At 41.8% G+C, this 25,491-nt stretch overlaps 1 protein-coding gene across 1 annotated transcript; it reads right to left on the reverse strand.

Annotated features, from left to right (window-relative positions):
* Window positions 1-816: 816 nt before the first annotated feature.
* Window positions 817-24,623, reverse strand: LOC139737041 (uncharacterized). The gene is made up of 7 exons (XM_071647719.1): window positions 24,444-24,623; window positions 17,471-17,662; window positions 7,016-7,072; window positions 5,820-5,963; window positions 3,880-4,014; window positions 2,388-2,475; window positions 817-1,549 (listed from the first exon to the last, which is right to left on the reverse strand). The coding sequence occupies exons 1-7, from the start codon at window positions 24,534-24,536 to the stop codon at window positions 1,539-1,541; spliced, it is 720 nt and encodes a 239-aa protein (XP_071503820.1). The 5' UTR covers window positions 24,537-24,623; the 3' UTR covers window positions 817-1,538.
* Between the last annotated feature and the right edge of the window lie 868 nt (window positions 24,624-25,491).

Below are 25,491 nucleotides of genomic sequence, written 5' to 3' on the forward strand. Positions count from 1 at the left end.
TTACTGTAGAAACTGCATTGTGGTTGGAAGATGAAAGCTTTTCTCATGGAATTTGAAGGGATTGTATTTGACTGGGTGCATGTACAGGAAATGATTTATGTGATGTTTTGAGTAAAAAGCAGTGAACTCAAAGTCCGGCTTTGCGAACCCTTGGACAGAGTTTGAGCTGAAGGACCCCCCTTGGAAATTTAATGGATGAAAGGGTGTATCTCACTTCTTCAGGTTACCGAAGATGAAACATCTCATTTCTCCCAGCTATTTTACAGAATTTTTTGAATGTTGAATTTTAACACACATCTCTATGGGGAAATATTTACCCGTGTGAGAGCTCTTTTATTCTCGAAACTCTTTCGTGTTTTGACATAATGAGGGCGCCCTTGCTATTACTAGTATGCTGCTGAGAATTTGTATCCCCTGATACGCAACAATTTTTTGCTATTTATATTGGAAGAGCTACGGCTCATCGACTATCAAATTTGCTCCACGCAACTCCTTCCTTTTGTACAATAAACTTTTTAATAGTGTGTGATTGCTTAAAATACACTCCTTTCGGCAATACTGTGTTATTCCTCTACCGATGTCTCAAAACAGTAAATCAAAGTTTTTCAAATTCATGAATTTCTTCCGTCGAGATGTTTTCATTGCAATTGATTGACAAATTGCCCTTCATCGACGTAAAAATAGGCACTGAATTGAACAGTGTTTTTAGTAGTAGCCATGATAAAAAATCATGGGCGTACATACTCGAGCAGGATTCGAACCAGGAGGTCGTATGTTCGAATCCTGCTCGAGTATGTACGCCCATGATTTTTTATCATGGCTATATACTACTAAAAACACTAATCAATTCAGTGCTTATTTTACGTCGATGTAGGACAATTTGTCAATCAGTTGCAAATCAAAGCTTGTAGACTTTTCTTCTTCTTTTGTTTCTACCGCATCAGGAAAATCTCTCAAAGTACAATTCACATCAAGCCTTACTTTCTTTACTCCTTTTTTCCTAAAGATAGACAAATATGTAGATAGATAGATAGATAGATAGATAGATAGGTAGATAGGCAGATAGATAGATAGATAGATAGAGAGAGAAAAAAAATAACAGGGAATGAAGAGAGAGCATCCTAATGATACATAATGACACATCAATGATTACATATCTTAACTTTCGTAGTAATGGTTAGAAATGAGAAATATTAACAGACATGGCACTTTAAAAAGATATTCCTTGCTAACAGTGCTAGATAAGAATAATATAGCAAAAACTAGATAAGAATAATATAGCTAAAAAGCAGCCTCAAACATTTTGCGATTTGATGCGACGCCTTCCACAGGTATCTTAAAATTCAGGTGGCTTAATCCTGATAAATATTAGCTCCATTGTAGTAGTTACAACACTTTTGCAAATTTCTTAATATCCATGCTTTGATCAGTCGGCACACGAAATTGTGCGTCTTCAAGATGTCTCCGTTCATCATTGTATACAAAGAATCGTCAGTCTTAAGCGTGTACCGTCTCAGGCTTCTCTGGCTGCGTGGTCTCTAGTATTTCCCTGTTGGATTTTAGATAAACAAAAAAAGGTCACATCCTCATTAAATGGGATGGCTAGTAACTGATCACTGAGAATCAGTGGAAATGCTGGGGGATGATTGTTCCAATCCTTGTGGGATTCATTTAAGAGTATACATTATATATCTATTGCTGTGTGAAAATTATCTGCTTCACAATGGTCTCATATTCAAGTAATGTGCAGTTTAATGTTTCCAGGTTAGCATGCCTGTACAGTGACGGGGCATTAAACTGCATATTACTTGAATATGAGACCGTTCTGAAGCAAATAATTTTCAGACAACAATAGATATGTAATGTACTCTTAAATGAATCCCACAAGAATTGGAACAATCATCCCCCAGCATTCCCACTGATTCCCACTGATCAGTTACTAGCCATCCCCTTTAGGTCTCACGCGCAGGAGATGACAAAAATAATACATTCATGTCTTAAAGCACATAAGGGTAAATGAAACCTGAATATCTTCCAAAAATTTCCTGATATCCAACTAAAGATAGTATGATATGAAAATAGAACAAGGAAATATTTTCAATTTTTCCTTCCTTGAATGCATTTATAAAGCATGATCGCAATATCTTTATCCGCCAAAATCTTAAAACATTCATATTTTCTACTTGAAAATTACCGCCAAAGGTGATCACAAAACTTCACACCGGCGAAGGATTTAGATCAAAATGACTCTCGCTGTTTCTCACTTACTGAATTTCGTCATCACTCTCATTTCTGGGTATTTCGTTTTTGTTTTTTATTTATTTGTTTGTTTGTCGTTTATTTCATTGTTTGTTTGTTTGTTTGTTTGTTTGTTTGTTTGTTTTTACCTTGAGGATATGCAACCTGTTGTCCGTTCATCGCTGACTGGACAACGACCTGGTTCGGTTGAGGCTGTGCTTGGCCATTGTAGTAGACCTAGCAATGATGTAAATATATTTAGAGAAAGAGACAGGGGTGGAGGGGGAACAAGCGAAGTAGAGAGATAACAAATTAAATCGAACAATTAAGTGTTAATATACAGCAATTTGAGATGCTGCGACTGTCACTCAAGAATGGAAAATCATGTTGACGGTATGTATTGGTTATATGAAAGGCTTTGCATCTACAGTTAAGTTTCCATTGAGCCTTCCAAACAATTAAAGGTACTGTTTACAATTGGGAGCAGTGATTTAAAAATGTTCGAGTAATCACATTTGATGCATAATATAGTCAGTGGTATCACGACACATCCTGCCAGATTAAAAATCGCGATAAAGCCTAAAATATAATAAGATATTACTATTTTTTCTCAGTAAACCATAACCATAACTTCGTAGCCATGTTTGAAAATTATGAAATATGTTGCCATGCCATATCATATCATATCATATCATATCATATCATATCATATCATATCATATCATATCATGTCATATCAATTCTTCTTACATCATATCATGTCATGTCATATCATATCATATCATGTCATATCTTATCATATCATATCATATCATATCATATCATATCATATCATGTCATGTCATATCATATCATATCATATCATATCATATCATATCATATCATTTCCTTTCATATCAAAGGGAGAGGACCAAGTGCCAATGCAGAATCTGCTGCTCATCTGACAACTTTGAGTGATGAGTCTACAGTGACCTTTTCTTCCAAAGGTTTTGGTTGGGTTATATGGATGAGAAGTATTAGTAAGACTATTGGCAGATGAAACATGTCAAAGAGATGGTATAGTAATGGTGGAGATGAGGATTGGGCTTATAACTTTTTTGTGAGATACTCAAAATCCACTTGTGAAATAATACAGAGCATACCATTCTGAGAGGAATTCGAAGTTTATCAGATGAAAATGAAGATGAGACATTATAAAACAAAGCAATCCTAACAAAAGGTTGGTCCCACTTATAGGATTGCTCTGTTTTGGACATCTCAGCCATTTCAAAACTTATTTTCATCAAGTAATCGTTGAATCCCTTGAGGAATTACATGCTCTTTCATATTTCATAAGAGGTTTCTCAATATCTCTCACACAGACAAACAAACAAAAATGCTAGAAATCTGAAGTTAGGTCTGAACCAAAACTATACGGTCCCTTTAAACTTTCACTGGAGCAGAAAAGGAAACCATTTGTTTAGAAGATAATGATACCTAAAAACGTCGACTTTTTGAAAAATGAGTAATGTCCCTCTCTTCCTTTGTATCGCATGCGTTCTTTTACATGAAAACATGACATAGTGGCAGCGAGTAGGCCTATGTAGCATTAATCCACAGACGTAGGACGCCAAGCCATGATTTCAGTACGAGTATACCAACCGTAGTGGTGGTGGAGGTAACTTGACCGGCACAGCAGCATCGCAGGCCCCCGCAGCACAGGGCGGCGCCGACGATGGAAACGACGAGCTCAACAAAGGCGAGGATCGCAAGTATGGCGTGAACGGCAATGGAGCCCTTCACCGTTGACAGTTACGAGAGACAGAAAAGAAAGTAAATAAATAAATAGATAAATAGGTAGATAGCTAGATAAGTAAGTGAATAAATAAGTAAATGAATAAATAGGTAATAGAGAAATGAATAAGGAATGAATATATGTATGTATGTATGCATGCATATTATGTATGTATGTATGAACGGGTGAATGAATAAAGGGAATTATAGCTAATTGGCCAGATATACACATAAATATGAGCATAGCTAAAGGTACTGCTTACTTTTGGGAGTAGTGGTTTTAAAAATGTCCATGTTATCACATTCATTGCCGTCAGTTGTATCACAAAACATCCTAACATGTAAAAAATTGCAATAAAGCCTAAAACATTAGGAGATATCATTATTTTTCTCAATAAGCCATAACTGTAGACGGTTTAGTCTAGGAAATGTTTTTATCATGCTTACATTTTGGTTAGTTTGTTTACATTTGTTTTATTTGTTTACATTTTGTATATCTAACTAGACTAAACATTGGTTATGCTGACTAAACATTTTTTCATTGGTTGTTTCCATCCCTAACTCACATTTTAGAACTATTTTGAAGCACTAAGGCTTGGTTTCTGTTTTATCTGCAAATGGTAAATTATGCCTTTAAACACATACATATTATAATTATAATGTACATATCATGCATGGTAACACGTCATTCCGGCGACAATATTTCTCCGGTGCAATTTTCTCCAAGATCTTAGGGTTAATATAGGGTTAGGGTTGCGATAGGGTCCTAGGTTTAGTTTGATATGAGGATTAGGATTAGGGTTAGGTTATGTATGTGAGTAGAATTTATGATTGGCTTAGCGTGTACAGATTTCATGGGAGCAATTGTCGCAGGAGCAAATCTAGTGGAAGCACCATGCATACATACATACATGCATACAAACATACATGCAGACATAGGGCCCTGCATACATGGAGTTCGGTGTTTGCCTTATTCATTTCTACGCTCAAAATGATACTGAATTTCAAAGAATTACTATTAACCATTGATATAAACTCAGGTTCATTCATACCAATGGGCATAATGGTGTCAATAATACTACATGACAGTAAGGGACGATATTATAGAATGTCCCTCAGATGTGTTTGCAACGCTGCTGTTGTTTCCTTAATTGCTGCATTTTTTTTTTCTTGAAAACGATGAACAAAAATCAATATGCCGATAGTCTTCACTGCAAATATTTGTTACCTTCCTAATTGCCGCATGCAAGAAGTTTGTACATCGAAACCGAACTGCATTTTTAGTTTTTTATTGCATGTAAAATTAGGTATGTCTTTATATTTGTTGATATTAACGGCACGTCAAAAATTCGTCCATGATATCATTTTGTATAGAATAAGCCTTCGAAACATTGACAAAAATGGAAAGTAAGTTCAAATGTTGTGTAGTAGCTTTAATCATGGTCTAAAATAGCAAAATAGGAATTTGCACATCATTATATAGAATAATGAGATAAAAACCTCAGCAGCTAGAAAATTTCAACTAAAAGGGAAATCTGAATGACAGATGTTATCATAATGTTGCTATATCAAGAGCTACACCACGAAAATAAAGGTTTATACCGATTGCCGATCTCAAAACAGAATGAAATCTAACTGAAATACTTCCTGCGCATAATCATGATCGCGATTAAAGATACGAACCAAACAGATTGGAAGGAAATAAAAAAAAAAAAACATCGTTTGTCCTGATAGTTTGGTCAAGTTATTGTTGTTTTCCAGCCCCCCCCCCCCCCCCCCCCATGAAGGCATCGAATTCATCAACTTACGTCACTCCTACAATAGTCATAATAGAAGTAATAGTCACAGGCGGCGGTAAGAGAGGTGGACGCGCCAGCCGCTATTGCCTCGTACGCGAGCATTCCTACGGCCTGAAGGCTACACAGGATTGAAACAATAAGGTAGCTGACGATCTGGAAAAACAAACAAACAAACAAGCAAACAAGTAATAATAAGTAAAGAAAGCAATAAGTCATTTACAAGTTTTAGGTTCTATTTCTTCATTATCGCTGAGTTTTATTACGTTAGATTTCTTCCTAATATATATATTGAAGTATCATGATTGTTGCAGAGGTTGTTGTTGTTTTTTTTTAGTCAGTCAGTGACAATATGGGATGAATAGATACATAGTATAGTTATAGTACTAATAGGGGTGTTGTGAGTGAACGGCAACCATCCAACTAATTAACATGAAAATACATCATTGTGGTTGCAGCAATTTCACTGCGCCATCAAGACATGGGAAGGTCCATATTACCATAATTTTATCCCTTTTTCCAAAGTTTTTTTTCAATGCTTTTGAAGAACACAGGGTGTTATGCTGCGAACAACACTATCCCTTTGTTGTCTTCAGGCAATGTCTGGAATCATCCATGTTTGACAAGCTCTGCTTTACCGTGGGTCACCCCTTTCCATCATCGTTTTAAGTTATAAGCTGTAAGTTGTAACCTTGCAAATTGTGCATTGTTTCTTTTGTTATCTACTCTTTGCACAGACATTTTTTGGTGACATATCATAATATTCGTACTCGTATTAATAGTATTCGTATTTGTATCTTGTATAAGAGTATTTCTTACAAATCATTTATATCGACAATATCATTTATCAATATGTGTCATGAGTACATGTTTTAAAATTTTGTCGATTTGCGAATGACTTGAATGGGACTGAACTGAATTTTTTCTGTTTCATTTTCCAATCTGAGAGGATGACTAATTAGCTGATTCAATTTATTAAAATGTACAGTGCACTCCCGTTATCACGAAATTCCGTTTACAACGAAGTAAAAATTCAGGCCGCAACGTTATCCTCGCTATGGTCTTTATTGTTTATTTGTTCAGATATAACGAAATTTCGATATAACGAAAGAAAACTACCGGTCCCGAAGACTTCGTTATAACGGCAGTCCACTGTATTGCACTGAACTGAACTAAACTAAATAGAATTAAATGAAATTTTGATTTACCACACCAGTTCGTCGAGTTTTGGTAAAGATTCCGAGGATGCCTGCAGGTAGGAAAAACTAATCGAAAGCAGAGAGAAAGAAAATAAAAAGAGGAAAACATATTGAATGTCCAGAAGACCATTAAAAGAGGTAATGCCACACTATGCAGTACCGTACTTCCTTTCCTAAAAATAGCCAAAGTTAATATCATGTGTGGAACGAAAAAATGATTTAGAGATTTGTGTCATATAGGATAGATGCAGTGGGAATCATACAGATTTTGATGGAAGTTGAATGTTTTCTCACTAAATTGATACTCGTTGAGGCATTTCAAAAAAAAAAACATATAGGATACGTTACATTGTATTATCATCGTGAGCTTCAAAAGACGAAAATTAATGATCATACTGTATTACCTTGATTAGCTCTCATATGAATATGTTTCTAACGAGGCGAAACTATTCTATTCGACAGTTACCAAAAAGGGATAGAATTTACAATTCTACAGGATTTACAAAGTGCTCTTACAATACTTAATGAATTTGCAAATATGTCCAACCTCAAAATTAACGTAACTAAAACTCAAGTAATATGGATTGGGAAGAACAGAACTTTCAAAAAAGAGATTTTACACGAGTACAAATTAAACTGGATATCTGAAGGATATTTCAGGTACCTGGGCATTGATTTTTCAGTTAAATTATCTGAAATGGTTAATCACAATTATCAAGAAAAGGTTAAAGAGATAAAACGTCAGATAGCGATATGGCTGAAAAGAACATTGACTCCATTAGGGAGAGTAACGATAGTAAAATCTTTATTGATACCCAAACTGAATTATTTGCTTTTATCTCTTCCAGAACCAAAATTCGAAATTATGAATGATGTTAACCGATCTTTTTATAAATTTATATGGCACGATAAACCTGATAAAATAAGTAGGAAACAAATGTGCCAATTATACAGTGATGGTGGGGTTAAAAGGACAGATATTTTTATACATTCTAAATCACTCAGAATATCATGGATAAGAAGATTCTTTTGTTATCCAAGTAACGAAAATTTCATTTTACGTATGTTCCAATCATTCTTGCCTCCATCATACACATCTCTCCACTTATTCATGGGGGCTGAACATTACAAAGAATTAGCCATTTCAATGCGCAACCCATTTTGGAAAGAGATATTATTAGCCTTTTCAGATTTAACTCAGTCCATTGTAGATAATATCGCATGTCAACCCCTTTGGAACAATCCTAGAATACAAGTTAATGATAATGTAATTTATTATAAGTCATGGTGTGCTAAGGGGGTACGTTTTGTTAATGATGTTCTAGAAACAGATGGAAAATTTCTTTCATATTTTGATTTTCAACGTAAATACAATGTACAAGTAAACTTCTTCAATATTATGGTTTGTGTAATGCTATTCGATTTGGTTATAATAAAAATGTCATACCTAAGATTATGGAACCTACATGTATTATCCCTGAAACATTGTTTTTAATACTGAAAGTGAAAAAAGGTTGTGCACATATCTACCAGGCTTTCTTGAAACATAAGACAAAGGAATGTAAAAGTCTTATAAAATGGAAACAGGAGTTTGATTTTGACAATATCATTTGGAGTTTTTATTACCAAATTCCCTTTTATTCAACTGTCGATGTAAACATGAGATGGTTTCAGTTCAAGATGCTAAATAGAATTCTTTATATGAAAGACGCTTTATTGAGATTTAAATTAGTAACAGATAACTTATGTACTTTTTGTAATAACAGCGAAGAAACAATTATGCATATATTTTGTTCTTGTATATATTTAAACGAGATATGGTCAAAACTTGAGCTTTGGCTGTCCCGTAATGCTATTCATATTAAGCTCACAAATCAAAATAAAATATTTGGTTTTTATGGACGTAATAAAAGTGCCCTCAATTGCATTATGATTATAGTAAGGAAAGAAATTTTTACAGCCAAATGCAAAAATTGTTTGCCAGTTATTGAACAAATCATGTCAGCGATAAAAAGTTATTATGATATGGAAAAGTATATGTAAAACAAATCTGAAAGAAAAGAAATTTATGAAAAAGTGGTTACATTTTACTAAATGTTTCTGATTGTGTTTTCTTATGAAATGATTTGTCAGGTAATTTTCTGACACTTTGAAAAGAATTTGCAATTTATAATTGATTTTTGTAACTGTTTGCTGTTCTTATTGTATTTAGAATGGCCAAGAATATCATGTGTTAAATCTGCATGTACATACATATCTCTTTTTGTATATATTTGTGTGTATGATATTATTCAATAAAGGAACCCTGTGGAAGGGGAAAAAAGGGGATAGAAGCAATAAAAGTGTATTCTCGAAAATCCCACATAATTGCCAAAAATCACATCATTCACACAAACTGACGAAAGTGATTTTCCTGAGAGAAAGATAATTATTATTCAGAGGGGTGAAGGTTCAGGTGCAGGTTTCTTCACTTTGTCCCCCTCTACAAGTTAAACTTGTAGATGACAGGTTCGGGTCCCACCGGTTCCTTTTTTCAGACATGTTTTTCAATTTACAGATCAGCTCTTGCGATATATATATATATTTTTTTTTTTTGTAGAGACAAAGTGAAGAAACTTGCACCTGAATAATTTTCCTGTTGTAATAACTACAGTTGCAATGGTAATACAAAGACACTTTGTGTGAAAGGAGAAACTGGTGTTGTCAGTCGGTTACAGAGAATAGCTTACCATCGATGGCAATATTTGTTTATCTTTGTATGGTTTTTAACTTTTTCCACTGTACAAGATAAAACGGTTTGTTAAAGAGCTTGTATAGTATTGGTTTGAGGTGAGGAAACAGCTTTTAACTTTTTGCGAGGTACTTGGAAACGACTTCATGAAATATTTAAGGGCGTACAATTCTAGGATAAATTCAACGTTTATTCGATGAGAATTCGGTTTTTAAATGGCTGAGATATCCAAAAACAAAGATATCATAATAAAAGGTGGAACCCACCTGTTAAGGATGTTGTTAAGGATGTTGTTTTACTTGGTTTTTTGGACATCTCGACCATTTCAAAACCGAATTCCATCAAATAAACTTTGAATTCCTCTTAGAACTGTATGCTCTTTGTCAAAATGAATCTGACATTGGTGATAGAGTATAGTTTGTTTTGGTGTCAATAGAGGGAGCTGGTGATCTGGAGACAAATATTTTGGAATAATAATTTAAATACGATTTGAATAGTATGTGACAGGAATGTATGGTTAGGGTGTGAGTGTGAAGTGAGTGAGCAGTGAGAGTGAACAGTTGCATTTGAGGCTTGCTGGCGAGAAGGTGCGCAGACGGGTGGACAAGCCAAGAACAGGGCCTGAGCATCATTGCATTTAATTCGGCTGCGTCGCTTGGTGCATTCCCCGTAGACACCGCTGGCCGTCACTCAAAAAGGAAAAGGAACCGAGAAGCTCCGTCCGTATCCAGGCACTGAGTATCCGGACTTGTCCGAGGACGTATCCGGAGTCGGATACCGCCCAGTCTTTGAGTCTTCGAGTAATCCCACGCCCCGCTGTGGACAGAACCAGGCAGACACACGCGAACCGGACAATACCCACGCCAATCGACCGTGTGTATCCGGCCACGCCGTGCTGCCACACCCGTATACGCTGCACGCCGCGACGGACTGCAGGAACAGGCGTCAGCCACCTCGCGTGAACCGCGTATCCGACGCCAGGATCCGGCTTCGCATGAGCAACCCTGTACAGGCATCGCGCGGTTATCGACAACGGGAAAGTGCCATGGATAATGTAGGGACTTGATTCATAGGGGGGTTTTCATACGTAGAAATGCATGCGCTTATATAGGGACTTAGCAGAAAGGAGGATAATATAACAATTTGTTTATATACGAAAAAAAAAATTGTTTTGTATTTTTCTTCCTTTTTCTTCCTTTTCGTACTTTGGTTGAATAAAAGAGTCGCATGACCCCCTTGAGTTGAAACGATAATTCACTGTATTCGGTTTATTATTATGGCGGTCGTCTTCTGAGAAACCCTTTGACAATAATTGGCGACCACGAAGGGACCTATCGAAATAATTCTAAATTGTTAGAGGGGGTATCGGATAGGTGACACTATTGTCTCGATAGTTGTAATTAATCTCTCCCAGTTGATAGTAATTTAATTACTGCTGTGAGGATATATTTGTAATTGTAGCCTGATAATCCAGGGTATAACTTTGTGGATATTTTGATTGCGTTTCAGCTTCCACTTAGTTCTTCTTCCGGCCTGTGCCCACGGGGAAAGCACCGTCGTTCACGCGCTCGTCTGCTTTTGGAAGTGCCGGGTATATGTTCTGCCGGTGAGGCTCTGTTGGTAAGTCAACCCTGTGCGAGAGTAAGAGAGTGATTGTGATGGATCTAGAAAAGTTAGCCAAGGTAGGGCAGACCTTAGGGTTAGAGGGGACAGAGTTGCAAGAGTTTATTAAGGCGGAACAGGACAAGGCGAGAGAGGCACGAGTGGAAGAGCGACAGAGGATGAAGGAAGAGAAGGAACTGACTGAACTGAAACTTAAGTTAGAACAGGCTAGGTTAGAAGAGGGAGGTAGTAACCGAGTTCAAATAAATACAGTTAGGGCTCCAAAACTTCCAGCATTTCAGTGTGGGAAAGATAATCTAGATGTGTATTTACACAGGTTTGAACGGTACGCTAATGCTCAGCACTGGCCACGTGATGTGTGGGCCGTTCATTTGAGTGCTCTTTTGACAGGTAAAGCATTAGACACATACTCGAGACTGGATGACGACGAGGCACAAGACTACGACCGAGTAAAGGCAGCAGTACTCAAGCGCTACTCTCTCACTAGCGACGGCTTCAGGCGGAAATTCCGTGGGGCAAAGCCGGAAACGGGAGAGACAGCAGCGCAGTTCGTGATACGGATACGGAGCTATCTCGAGAAATGGTTGGAGCTATCCGGCCACAAGCCAACCTTCGAGGAGATGGTGCAACTGGTGCTCATCGAGCAGTTCTACAACGTCTGCTCCAAGGATATGGAGACGTTCATTAAAGAGAGACAGCCGACTGACATAGACGACTTCGTGGATATCGCCGACAGGTTCATTGAGGCCCGCTCGGGATGGCATCTCGGAGGGCAGACGGGTGGTAAGTCCCGAGGTCACATTAAACCTGAATCTCGTACTAACACTTCCACAGGTGATGCTCGACCCCAACCGGGAGGAGCAACGACTCCCCGCCCGGACGGATGCTTCATCTGCGGAAAGAAGGGGCATATCGCCAGGTATTGCAGAAGCCGAGAGACCAGGAAAGAAAAGGCTGCAGTCGGAATCCAGGGTGGACAGAAACCGGATCCGAACCGGAAAGCTGACGACAAGAAGCCCGACAACCGCACTCCGGAAATGCGAACCGGAGCAAAAGCTGGTCGACCGGATGAGACAGATGTTAGCCGGGTATCGACTCGTAGCAGCGGTTCAGAGGGTAAGCGTCAAATGTCAGAGCACGGTAACGCATGCCTCGTAATCGATTCATGTTTTTCTTGTGCAGAGCCAAGTCCGGATATCCGGATAGCGGATTCGGATCTGCCTCTGATGAGTGTTGCGTGTGGAGAGCAGCCAGTTAGAGCTATGCCTGTGAGAAAAGGCATAGTAAACGGAACGCACGTGGACGTACTACGTGACAGCGGTTGTTCGACAGCGGTGGTGCGCACGGAATTGGTGAGAGCGGATCAGATGACCGGATCGCAACGGACATGCATCCTGATCGACGGCTCCGAGAAGCAGTTCCCAGTCGCCACAGTCATGATCGATTCTCCCTTCTTCGTTGGTGAGTTAGAAGTACTGTGCATGAATAACCCTGTGTACGATGTTATTCTGGGCAATGTTGCAGGTGTTCGTGAGCCTAACAACCCGGATAGCAGCTGGCAGGCGGATAGTGGGCTAGCCGTGGAGACTAGGGCACAGCGCAGGGAGGCAGCCAAACCTCAACGAGCGATGAAAGTGCCACGGCAGGCAGACATTGCAACAGCCGACGAGTTTCGTCGTGAGCAGAGCAATGATGAATCGTTGGAGAAAATTCGACAACAAGCGGAGAGTAGTGAGGTGAAGACGAGCCGAAATGGGAATCAGTCACGCTTCATTGCGAAAAAGGGCTTGCTGTATCGCGAGTTCAGAGCAGGATGCGGCGAGCGGCAGGAAGTCTCGAACCAACTGGTGGTTCCTCGCAAATATCGACGTCAGATTCTGAGTCTAGCACACGAGTCGATACTCGGAGGCCATCTCGGCGCACACAAGACAACGGAGCGGATTTTGCAAAACTTCTTCTGGCCCGGCATTGGAGCAGACACAGTCAGGTACTGCAGATCCTGCGATGTGTGTCAGCGTTCTTTGCAGAAAGGGAAGGTGAGCAAAGTCCCCCTCGGAACCACGCCTTTGATAGACGAACCATTTCATCGCGTGGCAGTAGACCTTGTGGGTCCAATCGTGCCGGTGACGTCACGCGGGAACAGATACATACTGACACTCATGGACTACGCCACTCGTTATCCTGAAGCAGTACCCCTTAGAAACATCGACACCACGTCAGTCGCGGAAGCATTGTTCACGATTTTCTCACGAGTAGGCTTCCCACATGAGATGTTAACGGATCGCGGAACGCAGTTCATGTCCGACGTAATGAAGGAGGTGAGCAGACTGATGTCCATCCGCCACATCACCACTACTCCGTACCACCCGGCCTGTAATGGTCTGGTGGAAAAGTTCAACGGGACCATGAAACAGATGTTGAAGAAAATGTGCGAAGAGCGTCCCCAGGATTGGGATCGGTACATTGACGCGTTGTTGTTTGCCTACAGAGAGGCTCCACAGGCGAGTACGGGATTTGCGCCATTTGAACTCCTGTACGGACGAGCCGTACGCGGACCTCTGATGATTGTGAAGGAGCTATGGACCGACGACAACCCAGAGCCAGAAACAAAATCGACATATCAGTATGTCATGGATCTCAGGGAGAAACTGGAGGACACATGCAAAATGGTGCATGAACATCTGAAACAGTCCCATGACAGGTACCGAGAGCAATACAACAGGAAGGCGAGACCCAGGTCATTCAAAGTCGGAGATGAGGTACTATTGCTGCTACCAACCGACCATAACAAGCTCTTAATGCACTGGAAGGGCCCCTTTAAGGTAGTAGGCAAGATTGGAAAGCTCGACTACCGGATCGACCTCGGGACGAGGACGACGACGTTTCATGCCAACCTGCTCAAGCAGTATCATCGCCGCCACGACGAAGATGCAGCAGGACTGGTAAGCCACGACGTCGCTGGCGTATCCGTCATCGAGGAAGACGAGAAAGACGAGGACGTCGACGACCTCGGCCCCGAACCCACGTCGAATGAGCACCTCATCCAGACGCCAACACTCAAGCAGACGCAGACGGTAGCCGACGTAAAGTTAGGCAGCACTCTGTCTGACGAACAGAGCCGACAGTTGAGGAGACTGATCGGAAACTTTCCCGATGTCCTGACTGATCTGCCTGGCGTGACGAATCTAGGTTGCCACGACATCGAGTTAACTGATCCACGACCGATCAAGTCCCGGCCGTACCCGCTTCCGCATGCTCTCCGTAGAGTAGTCGACGACGAGGTAAAGGAAATGCTCGATCTCGGAGTGATCGAAGCATCATCGTCGCCTTACGCTTCACCGATAGTATTGGTGAAAAAATCGGATGGTACGAACCGATTTTGTTGCGATTTTCGCAAACTCAACTTGGTCACGGTACCAGATGCCGAGCCTATTCCCGACCAAGATGAGATCTTCGCCCAACTGGCGAACGACAATTATTTCAGTAAGCTAGACCTGACCAAAGGCTACTGGCAGGTTCCGCTTACAGAGAGGGCTAAGCCCCTCACGGCGTTCGTGACGCCAAACGGCTTATACCAATTCCGAACCATGCCGTTCGGGTTGATAAACGCCCCTGCTAGTTTTAGCCGAATCATGCGACAGCTTCTTCGAGGGATGGAGTGCGTGCACAATTTCATTGACGACATCTTAGTGCACACTACCACATGGGAGAAACACCTGGAGGTTCTGCGAGAGCTTTTCAAGCGTCTCCGCCACGCAGGCCTGAAGGCAAAACCGTCGAAGTGTTTGCTTGGGCAAGAGAGCCTGGAGTTTCTTGGGCATCAACTCGGCAGAGGCAAGATCCAGCCGCGGACCGAGAAGGTAGAGGCCATCAAGCAAGCAGAACGACCGCGAACCAAGAGGCAACTCCGCTCATTCCTTGGCCTAGCGAACTATTACAGAAAGTTCGTGCCGAACTTCGCGGCCCTCGCGGTACCCCTCACCGATCTGACTCGGAAGGGGGCACCAAACCAGGTGAGATGGGGGGAAGCGCAAGAAAATGCGTTCAAGTGTCTAAAGGGGAAGATTGCAAATGCGCCCATTTTGCATCTCCCAGACGTCGATCGCACCTTCTTCCTCCGAACTGACGCTTCGGAGAACGGAATCGGTGCTGTGCTACTTCAGGAATTTGACGACGAAAAGTTCCCAGTAGCGTTTGCCAGCAAGAAGTTGCTCGATCGAGAGCGAAGATACTCGACGATTGAGAGAGAGTGTCTTGCTGTCATATGGGCAGTGCAAAAGTTCGAGCCGTATCTCTACGGGAAGGAGTTCGTCCTCGAAGTCGACCACGAGCCCCTCCTTGCGATGCGGCGAGGCAAGCTCGCCAACGGACGAGTGATGCGGTGGGCTCTCGCTCTGCAGCCGTTCCGTTATCGGATCGAAGCTATCAAGGGGAAGGAGAACGTTGGAGCCGACTACATGAGTCGCATCCAGCAGTAGCACTGATCAGTAAGGAGTCAGGTAAACAGTGACAAGGATGAAAAGGTGTAACAGAAAAATGTCCAATCCAGCGTTTTTTTCTGTTTATACACAGAGTACGTAGAATGATAATGTCACACGGGCAATCTAATTTCACCAAAATATTTTCTGAAAAAGGGGGTAAATTGTCAAAATGAATCTGACATTGGTGATAGAGTATAGTTTGTTTTGGTGTCAATAGAGGGAGCTGGTGATCTGGAGACAAATATTTTGGAATAATAATTTAAATACGATTTGAATAGTATGTGACAGGAATGTATGGTTAGGGTGTGAGTGTGAAGTGAGTGAGCAGTGAGAGTGAACAGTTGCATTTGAGGCTTGCTGGCGAGAAGGTGCGCAGACGGGTGGACAAGCCAAGAACAGGGCCTGAGCATCATTGCATTTAATTCGGCTGCGTCGCTTGGTGCATTCCCCGTAGACACCGCTGGCCGTCACTCAAAAAGGAAAAGGAACCGAGAAGCTCCGTCCGTATCCAGGCACTGAGTATCCGGACTTGTCCGAGGACGTATCCGGAGTCGGATACCGCCCAGTCTTTGAGTCTTCGAGTAATCCCACGCCCCGCTGTGGACAGAACCAGGCAGACACACGCGAACCGGACAATACCCACGCCAATCGACCGTGTGTATCCGGCCACGCCGTGCTGCCACACCCGTATACGCTGCACGCCGCGACGGACTGCAGGAACAGGCGTCAGCCACCTCGCGTGAACCGCGTATCCGACGCCAGGATCCGGCTTCGCATGAGCAACCCTGTACAGGCATCGCGCGGTTATCGACAACGGGAAAGTGCCATGGATAATGTAGGGACTTGATTCATAGGGGGGTTTTCATACGTAGAAATGCATGCGCTTATATAGGGACTTAGCAGAAAGGAGGATAATATAACAATTTGTTTATATACGAAAAAAAAAATTGTTTTGTATTTTTCTTCCTTTTTCTTCCTTTTCGTACTTTGGTTGAATAAAAGAGTCGCATGACCCCCTTGAGTTGAAACGATAATTCACTGTATTCGGTTTATTATTATGGCGGTCGTCTTCTGAGAAACCCTTTGACACTCTTTAACATTCTATAAAATGGTCTCTGAGTATCTCATGAAAATAGTTAAAGCTGAATCATAACCTCAACAGATACTGTATGCCATCCCTTCAACCCATATTCAGCTGCACTTTATCATAATGCTTGCTGCTGGAGGCATGAAGGCAATAGGGTCCTATTGCGTGTACTTGAGGCAAACCGGATTATCAGCTGATTATGCTCCCTGCTCTTTGTCATAAATGAGTGAAGGAATCTTTTACGTGAGTCACTGGTAAAGTGGGTGGTGACCCTCTCACATTCAAGAACTCCCATTTATGTTACATGCAAGGGAAACAGGGTTTTGCCTCTACTAGAGGGGATGGTATGATAACGCACAAGTGTGTACATGTAGTTGGTAGCAGACGCTCGTCCGGGGTCACCCGTGGTGGAATTTAGATGAAGAAAAATTTAGTAAGGAGAAGATATGAAAGAATCATAACCAAGAATAAAACTGTTGTTAAAGTTGCTAATGATGAAAATGTTGATGAGAGTGACTTTGATGCTAAAACAAACAACTCACCAACAGCCCAGCCCAGATGCTGTAGCCAACGTACCAGTAGATCGGAAAGGCGTATGACACGCCGCCGAGGATAACGGACAAGACAGCGATGATAAGCTGCACCACACCCGTGATCAGCCCGCCTTGCGCGTTAAATTTCTCGGACAGGCCGCTGCAGCAGCCTTCCTCATAGGGCCGTGTCTGTCCCGAATTCTACAAGCGAAGAGGAGCAGGTTAGTGGTGGTATTTTTTAATATCATAAATAAATAAGATAAATAAATGAATATATATATATATATATTGATATATTGTAACGAAATTCGATTTAACCGCGTTCGATTATAATTTGTCATAATCGATTGTGCCGGTAGCATAGAAAGGGGGCACTATTGGAACGTTTGGCAAATGCTGTAATGTGGTAGTGCATTATTATGAGTTTTAACATTTATTATTGAATATGTGGTTACTTGTTTGTCATGGGCAAGTTTAGATTATTTTAATACCAACTCCGGTTTAGACCGATGATACATGCCGAATTATAGTAACCGTGTACAAGAGATACTGTTAAAACATGTAATCATTGTACGAATTTTGTAACCACGCCAACATTGTAAATAATTTGAACGATTACTGCGGGTAATTTACTGTTTGTTCACGGTCGTGCGGGTTAGCCTCCTCATTCCGCGATAGGAGGAGAGGCATATAAAGTGGCCGTTGTGTGACATAGTCCGCAACAAGTAGTCCGTGTATGATACATTTCCAATGTGTTGGTAATGTTCACTTCTATATGTAATAAACTGTACACGTGTTCCTGATATGCTGTCTGCACTTGTGTTTTCTCGAAAGTTCTACTACAATACAACAGCATGGAGAGTGGTGGTACATGCTCCTGAGCTGGATCGCCTTTCCTGAGAAGACCAACTAGCAAATCATTGGATTTCGGGGGTAATGGTAATGTGACTTGTCGCATAGTCCGTACCCAATCCAAGTTCCAGTCGTCGCCGTTGGATGTCGGGTATAGTGGTAATGTGACTTGTCGCATAGTCCGTGCCCAATCTAAGTTCCAGTCGTCGCCTGAGGAAGTTGGTAACGGTGCGATACAGCACTTTACCCCGTGCCATCAACGATACCTGTGCCACCATATGGTTGTGAAAGGTGTTCCACGTTAGCGTGACTGAGTTGGTAACAAAAGTTGGTAGCAGAGTTGGTAACAAAACTTGGTAGCAGAACTTGGTAGCAAGAGTTGGTAGTAAAAGTTGGTAACAAAATAAGTGTACCAATTTAACATTCTCTACAAGTGACGCTTGGGAGTGACATATATTAAGTGATGCTGAACTTGGTATGTGTGCCGCTTGTGTTGGTGAGCTGCGTCTGACACAACATGATACATGGTAGCATACAGACTAGTAGTTTTAATAATTTAAAGGGATCGTTGTAAACTGCAACAAAACGAACCCCGCCTACTCGGCCATCCTGACACGGCTCGCGGAGACATTTGTACAAACAGTCAAATACACTCTCTTAATTTACGACGAGAAGGCGAGTTCGTCACACATGGTGTCAGGAGTGGGATCCCTATTTGTAACTTTTGTATGAATGAATGTAGTTAACTGTGTTTTCATTATGGCACGCGAAACGCCATTGTTGGAGTTGTCACTTTTGCTGGAGAGCAAGATCAGTGAAATCGACGACTTGATTGCTCAGGTGTCAGAGTCGGTGCGCAAACAAACTGGAGTAGCACCAACTTCGGTTTCTAACTTACGCTGCTTACCGATGACACTTGAAGGGCGCCCTAACCAGTCGTCACTGTCACGCTCACCAGTGGTGACACCTCAGCTGTTTGGAGATGCGAATAGAGAGGTGGAGTTGTCAGCTCCGCCGTCGGCAAAGCTACTACCTCAGCAGCATCAAACTCCAATGCAACAGTCGCATTCATCTCGTACAAGTGACCAGTCTGTTACATTTGGAGGACAACCAGATGTAATGCCACACCAGTTTGGCCCGAACCAGCGACGTCGAACAGAGCTCTGGGACCAGAGACGTCATTATGATGTTCAGGGCAACGGAACCAGCAAACCGGCTGTCATACCAGATAGATATGATGGCAAAGGACCTGTGCTGGACTATCTTTGCCATTTCGAAGCTTGCGCTGGAGTTAACCGCTGGACGGAAGTGGAAGCTCTTCAATATTTGGCTGCCAGCTTGAAAGGAGCTGCTGTCAAAGTACTAGCACAGCAGACGGGACGTCAGTTGACGTACCAAGAACTCGTGAACCGCCTGAAGCACCGCTTTGGACCTGTTTCGCATTCAGAAGTATTCCTGGCAGAACTGCGTACCAGACGACGCAGACCGAAGGAAAGTTTGCAGGAGCTTGGACAGAGCATTCGCGAGCTTACATCCATGGCATATCCTGAATTCGAGGAAGCGGGCCAAGATAAATTGGCTCGAGGTCATTTTCTCGATGCTATAGTTGACCGGGATATCCGAATCGGCCTCTTCCGGGCTCAGCCTCGTACGCTCGACGAGGCCATCCAAGCTGCTCTCAACACAGAAGCCTTCCTGCGGATGGAGAGTGACCGTCGGCAGTATAACCGAGTCTTGTTGTCACAGGACGAAGAACAAGACGTGGCTGTGAAGGATGAAGACACTGCTGACACATACATGGGGGTGTCTGAAAATAACACCACTCTCATGATCGAAGCAGTCAGCGAATTAATAAAGAAGAGGGAGAAGGAGCAGCCAGCGCCAGTGCCGAGAAACGACTTGGCATTAAAAACTGAGACACTCCCTAAAAGCGAACAGAAGGAGGATAGTCAGCCTTCTGACAACAAGGAGGACACATCCAAGGAGGGTACGAATCCTTCAGACGACGGGTGCACACCAGCCAGAGAGGCACCCGAACCAGAGACATCTCAACCGCCACTACCTAGTTCCCCAGCTTCACTTCTGTCATCCACGTTCCAGAAAGGACTGTACGTGAAATTGAACGTGAATGGGCAGGAGGTGATGTTTCTGGTAGACAGTGGTGCATCGCAGTCATACGTCTCAGAAGGAATGTACCTGCGAATGAGACCCGAGCGAAAGCAACCACTTGAACCAGTGACAAGCATCGTTCGTCAAGCAGATGGATCTCGGTTGAAAACAAAGGGACATGCAACCATGGAACTTCAGCTTGGCTCTTGCTTGTGCCATGTTGACTTGGTAGTAGCTGACATAAGAGCTGAGGGCATCCTTGGTCTGGATCTCTTGATTGGTCTGGAAACCACGCTAGATTTTGAGAACATGCAGTTGCATACTCCATGGGTATCTCTCCCATGTATAAACAATGAGAGACAGAAATGTGCAGCAACGACAGCACCAACATTGGTAAAAGGAACAGAGGAAGCCAACCTTACCGGCCTTGCTGAGGATGACACGGAGACCACGCCTCTCGACGAAGACATATCTCAGAATCGTGTGCCGCCACATCCGGTGGACTTCTGTCAATGCAGTTTGACAGAAACTCCCCCAGAAAGCAATTCATCGGCATACCAGCTTCTGAGAGACGACTTAGAGGTGTTCTCTACAGGCCGAGCAGGAACACGTGTCAGCGTCAGTGCGACAGCACCAGTGGTTGCGGGAAAGCTACCTAGTGGACATCGCCGGTGTGACGACTCTTCCTCACCTGCACGCTATTCTCGGTCACCGGGAAGACCACCTGATTATCTACCCCGGTCGAGGAGCCGCTCTCCGTTGGGGCACGCCCGTTCCTCTCGTCATACATCGGATTCATTCTGGTAGACCATGCCAGGGTGAAATGTGACATCCCTCGTGTCGACCTGTCTGCTGCAAGGGAGCAGCCAGGACAGGAAATCAAATGAAGAGACTGTTGAACTCTTAATAAGACGAGTTTGCGACGAACTATTAATCTATATGACAGTTGGACAGCTTTGAACTAAAGACTGTAGTTGTCTCATAACGTTGTTATGGACTGTACGTAGAGTATTGCAAAGGAGCAAAACGTTCAATAATGTTTCTAGTAGTACATTTTTGTTGTCACTTTTTGCTTCTTCATGTGTTCGGCTCCAGGGACGAAGCCTGCATGGGGAGGGAAGCCATGTAACGAAATTCGATTTAACCGCGTTCGATTATAATTTGTCATAATCGATTGTGCCGGTAGCATAGAAAGGGGGCACTATTGGAACGTTTGGCAAATGCTGTAATGTGGTAGTGCATTATTATGAGTTTTAACATTTATTATTGAATATGTGGTTACTTGTTTGTCATGGGCAAGTTTAGATTATTTTAATACCAACTCCGGTTTAGACCGATGATACATGCCGAATTATAGTAACCATATACAAGAGATACTGTTAAAAGATATAATCATTGTACGAATTTTGTAACCACGCCAACATTGTAAATAATTTGAACGACTACTGCGGGTAATTTTCTGTTTGTTAACGGCCGTGCGGGTTTGCCTCCTCATTCCGCGATGGGAGGAGAGGCATATACAGTGGCCGTTGTGTGACTTAGTCCGCAACAATTAGCCCGTGTATGATGCATTTCAAATGTGTTGTTAATGTTCACTTCTATATGTAATAAACTGTACATGTGTTCCTGATATGCTGTCTGCACTGTGTCTTCTTGAAAGTTCTACTACAATACAACAGCTTGGAGAGTGGTGGTACATGCTCCTGAGCTGGATCGCCTTTCCTGAGAAGACCAACTAGCAAGTCATTGGATTTCGGGTATAATGGTAATGTGACTTGTCGCATATTCCGTACCCAATCCAAGTTCCAGTCGTCGCCGTTGGATGTCGGGTATAGTGGTAATGTGACTTGTCGCATAGTCCGTGCCCAATCCAAGTTCCAGTCGTCGCCTGAGGAAGTTGGTAACGGTGCGATACAACACTTTACCCCGTGCCATCAACGATACCTGTGCCACCATATGGTTGTGAAAGGTGTTCCACGTTAGCGTGACTGAGTTGGTAACAAAAGTTGGTAGCAGAGTTGGTAACAAAACTTGGTAGCAGAACTTGGTAGCAAGAGTTGGTAGTAAAAGTTGGTAACAAAATAAGTGTACCAATTTAACATTCTCTACAAGTGACGCTTGGGAGTGACATATATTAAGTGATGCTGAACTTGGTATGTGTGCCGCTTGTGTTGGTGAGCTGCGTCTGACACAACATAATACATGGTAGCATACAGACTAGTAGTTTTAATAATTTAAAGGGATCGTTGTAAACTGCAACAAAACGAACCCCGCCTACTCGGCCATCCTGACACGGCTCGCGGAGACATTTGTACAAACAGTCAAATACACTCTCTTAATTTACGACGAGAAGGCGAGTTCGTCACAATATAATAATATATATATATATACACACACACACACACATCTATCCATCATACATACATATATATATATATACATATATATATATATATATATATATACATGTATATATATATATATATATATATATATATATATTGTAACGAAATTCGATTTAACCGTTCGATTACAATTTGTCATAATCGATTGTGCCGGTAGAATAGAAATGGGCGCATTATGGGAATGTTGGACAAACATTTTAATGTGGTAGTGCATTATTATGAGTTTTAACATTTATTATTAAATATGTGGTTACTTGTTTGCCATGGGCAAGTTTGGGTTATTTTAATACCAACTCCGGTTTAGACCGGTGATACATGCCGAATTATAGTAACCATGTACAAGAGATACTGCTAAAATGTATAATCGTTGTACGAATTTGATAACTACGCCAACATTGTAAATAATTTGAATGACTGCTGCGGTTATTTTTCGCTGCGCTTACGGCCGTGCGGAGTGCCTCCTCATTCCGCGATAGGAGGAGAGGCATATAAAGTGGCCGTTGTGTGACATAGTCCGCAGCAAGTAGCCCGTGTATGATACATTTCCAATGTGTTGTTAGTGTTCAATTCTATATGTAATAAACTGTACATGTGTTCCTGAATTGCTGTCTCCACTGTGTCTTCTTGAGAGTTCTACCACAATACAACAGCTTGGAGAGTGGTGGTACTTGTTCCTGAGTTGGAGCGCCGTTCCTGAGAAGACCAACTAGCAAGTCATTGGATTTTCGGGTATAATGGTAATGTGACTTGTCGCATAGTCCGTGCCAAATCCAAGTTCCAGTCGTCGCCGTTGGATTTCGGGTATAATGGTAATGTGACTTGTCGCATAGTCCGTGCCCAATCCAAGTTCCAGTCGTCGCCGTTGGATTTCGGGAATAGTGGTAATGTGACTTGTCGCATATGCCCTGTGCCCAATCCAAGTTCCAGTCGTCGCCTGAGGAAGTTGGTAACGGTGCGATACAGCACTTTACCCCGTGCCATCAACGATACCTGTGCTACCATATGGGTTGTGAAAGGTGTTCCACGTTAGCGTGACTGAGTTGGTAACAAAACTTGGTATCAGAACTTGGTAGCAAGAGTTGGTAGCAAAAGTTGGTAACAAAATAAGTGTACCAACTTAACATTCTCTACAAGTGACGCTTGGGAGTGACATACTTTAAGTGATGCTGAACTTGGTATGTGTGCCGCTTGTGTTGGTGAGCTGCTTCTGACACAACATAATACATGGTAGCATACAGACTAGTAGTTTTAATAATTTAAAGGGATCGTTGTAAACTGCAACAAAACGAACCCCGCCTACTCGGCCATCCTGACACGGCTCGCGGAGGCATTTGTACAGACAGTCAAATACACTCTCTTACTTCACGACGAGAAGGCGAGTTCGTCACAATATATATAGATATATATAATATTTACACATTAGATATGTCAAAACGTCTAGTATATAACTTTCACTAAAACAAAATACCTCAACTATTTTAGGTTACGAATCTTGAGAGTTTTTCGTTCCGTTGTCGATCAATGAGAGAAAAAAGGATGTTTTTTCTTTGACGACGAAAAACCACAACTTTTTTTTTTTTTTTGTTAAAAGCATGTTAAACTTTATTGTCACTTACCTGGACCAAGTAGGTTGGCTGCGCTGGCTGAGGGTTGGTGGTGTAGACTACCTGTCCAGAACCAGGTTGGGTATAAGCTGGAGGTTGCTGCATGTTTGATAACGGTCTTTGAGGCGATGTCTCTGAGATACCAAGAAGTTGAAAATATTTACAGAATGAAAACTATGTTTGAAGAAGTTTTTCAAGGGTTTCCATCTTTTAACCTGCTGGTTGACAAGATCAAAACACTGATATCATTAGGGCCAACTGAATATATATTCATGATACCTCAAAAGTGGAATTAATGTAATTTCGATTGAAATCCAGATCGGAAGTGATGTGTCAATATTGTCATGATGCCTGACACTACATGCACAAAATTAGCCCGTATGTTAAAGGGATCGTATAGTTTTGGTTGAGGCCTAACTTCATGTTTCTAACACTTTTTTTTTTTGGTGAGATGATGAGGAACCTCTTATGAAATATGAAAGAGCATGTAATTCCACGAGGAATTTAGCGTTTATGTGATGAAAATTGATTTTGAAATGGCTGAGATATCCAAAACAGAGTGATCCTAATAAAGTGTGGGACCCACAGTTTATTACGATTGTTTTGTTTTATTTTGTTTTTGGATGTCTCTGCTATTCCAAAATCGATTTTCATCAAATAAAATTTCAACTCCTCTTAGAATGGTATGCTCTGTACGCTATTTCTTAATGCCTCAAAAATCCTCATCTCCACCAATACTATACCATCCTTTTAAATACCTTCTCATTGAATCGACTGTTGAAAAAAAAAATGAAGGAAGAAAGGCATACACGAACTATAAAATCGCTCCAATGTTTGGTAATAAATATCTTGCTCGATTTTCATGCTGACATTTATTGACGAAATGATGGTATAGTGGTCCTAGAGTTGTCAGCGTTAGTGGTTTGCTCCGAAATTTTGAAATGAATTTCGAACGAAAGACTTTTTTTTTTGTTACAGAATGTAGAGGAGTTCATGAACATCTTCTAAAACTAACGGGATGTTGTTGAGGCGATGTTTTATAATATCATTTTCGTGGACC

Source organism: Diadema antillarum, unplaced genomic scaffold, assembly GCF_040938485.1.
Source record: "Diadema antillarum isolate AM-2024a unplaced genomic scaffold, OU_Dant_1.0 seq00000676_RagTag, whole genome shotgun sequence".
NCBI classification, from domain to species: Eukaryota; Metazoa; Echinodermata; class Echinoidea; order Diadematoida; family Diadematidae; genus Diadema; species Diadema antillarum.

Coding starts and splice junctions, on each gene's coding strand:
- LOC139737041 (XM_071647719.1), bottom strand. CDS start 24,536: ATGCAGCAACCTCCAGCTTATACCCAACCTGGTTCTGGACAGGTAGTC. Junction 17,663..24,443: donor AGCCAACCTACTTGGTCCAG/GTAAGTGACAAT, acceptor CTTCGCTTGTAG/AATTCGGGACAGACACGGCC. Junction 5,964..7,015: donor AAACTCGACGAACTGGTGTG/GTAAATCAAAAT, acceptor TTGTTTTTCCAG/ATCGTCAGCTACCTTATTGT.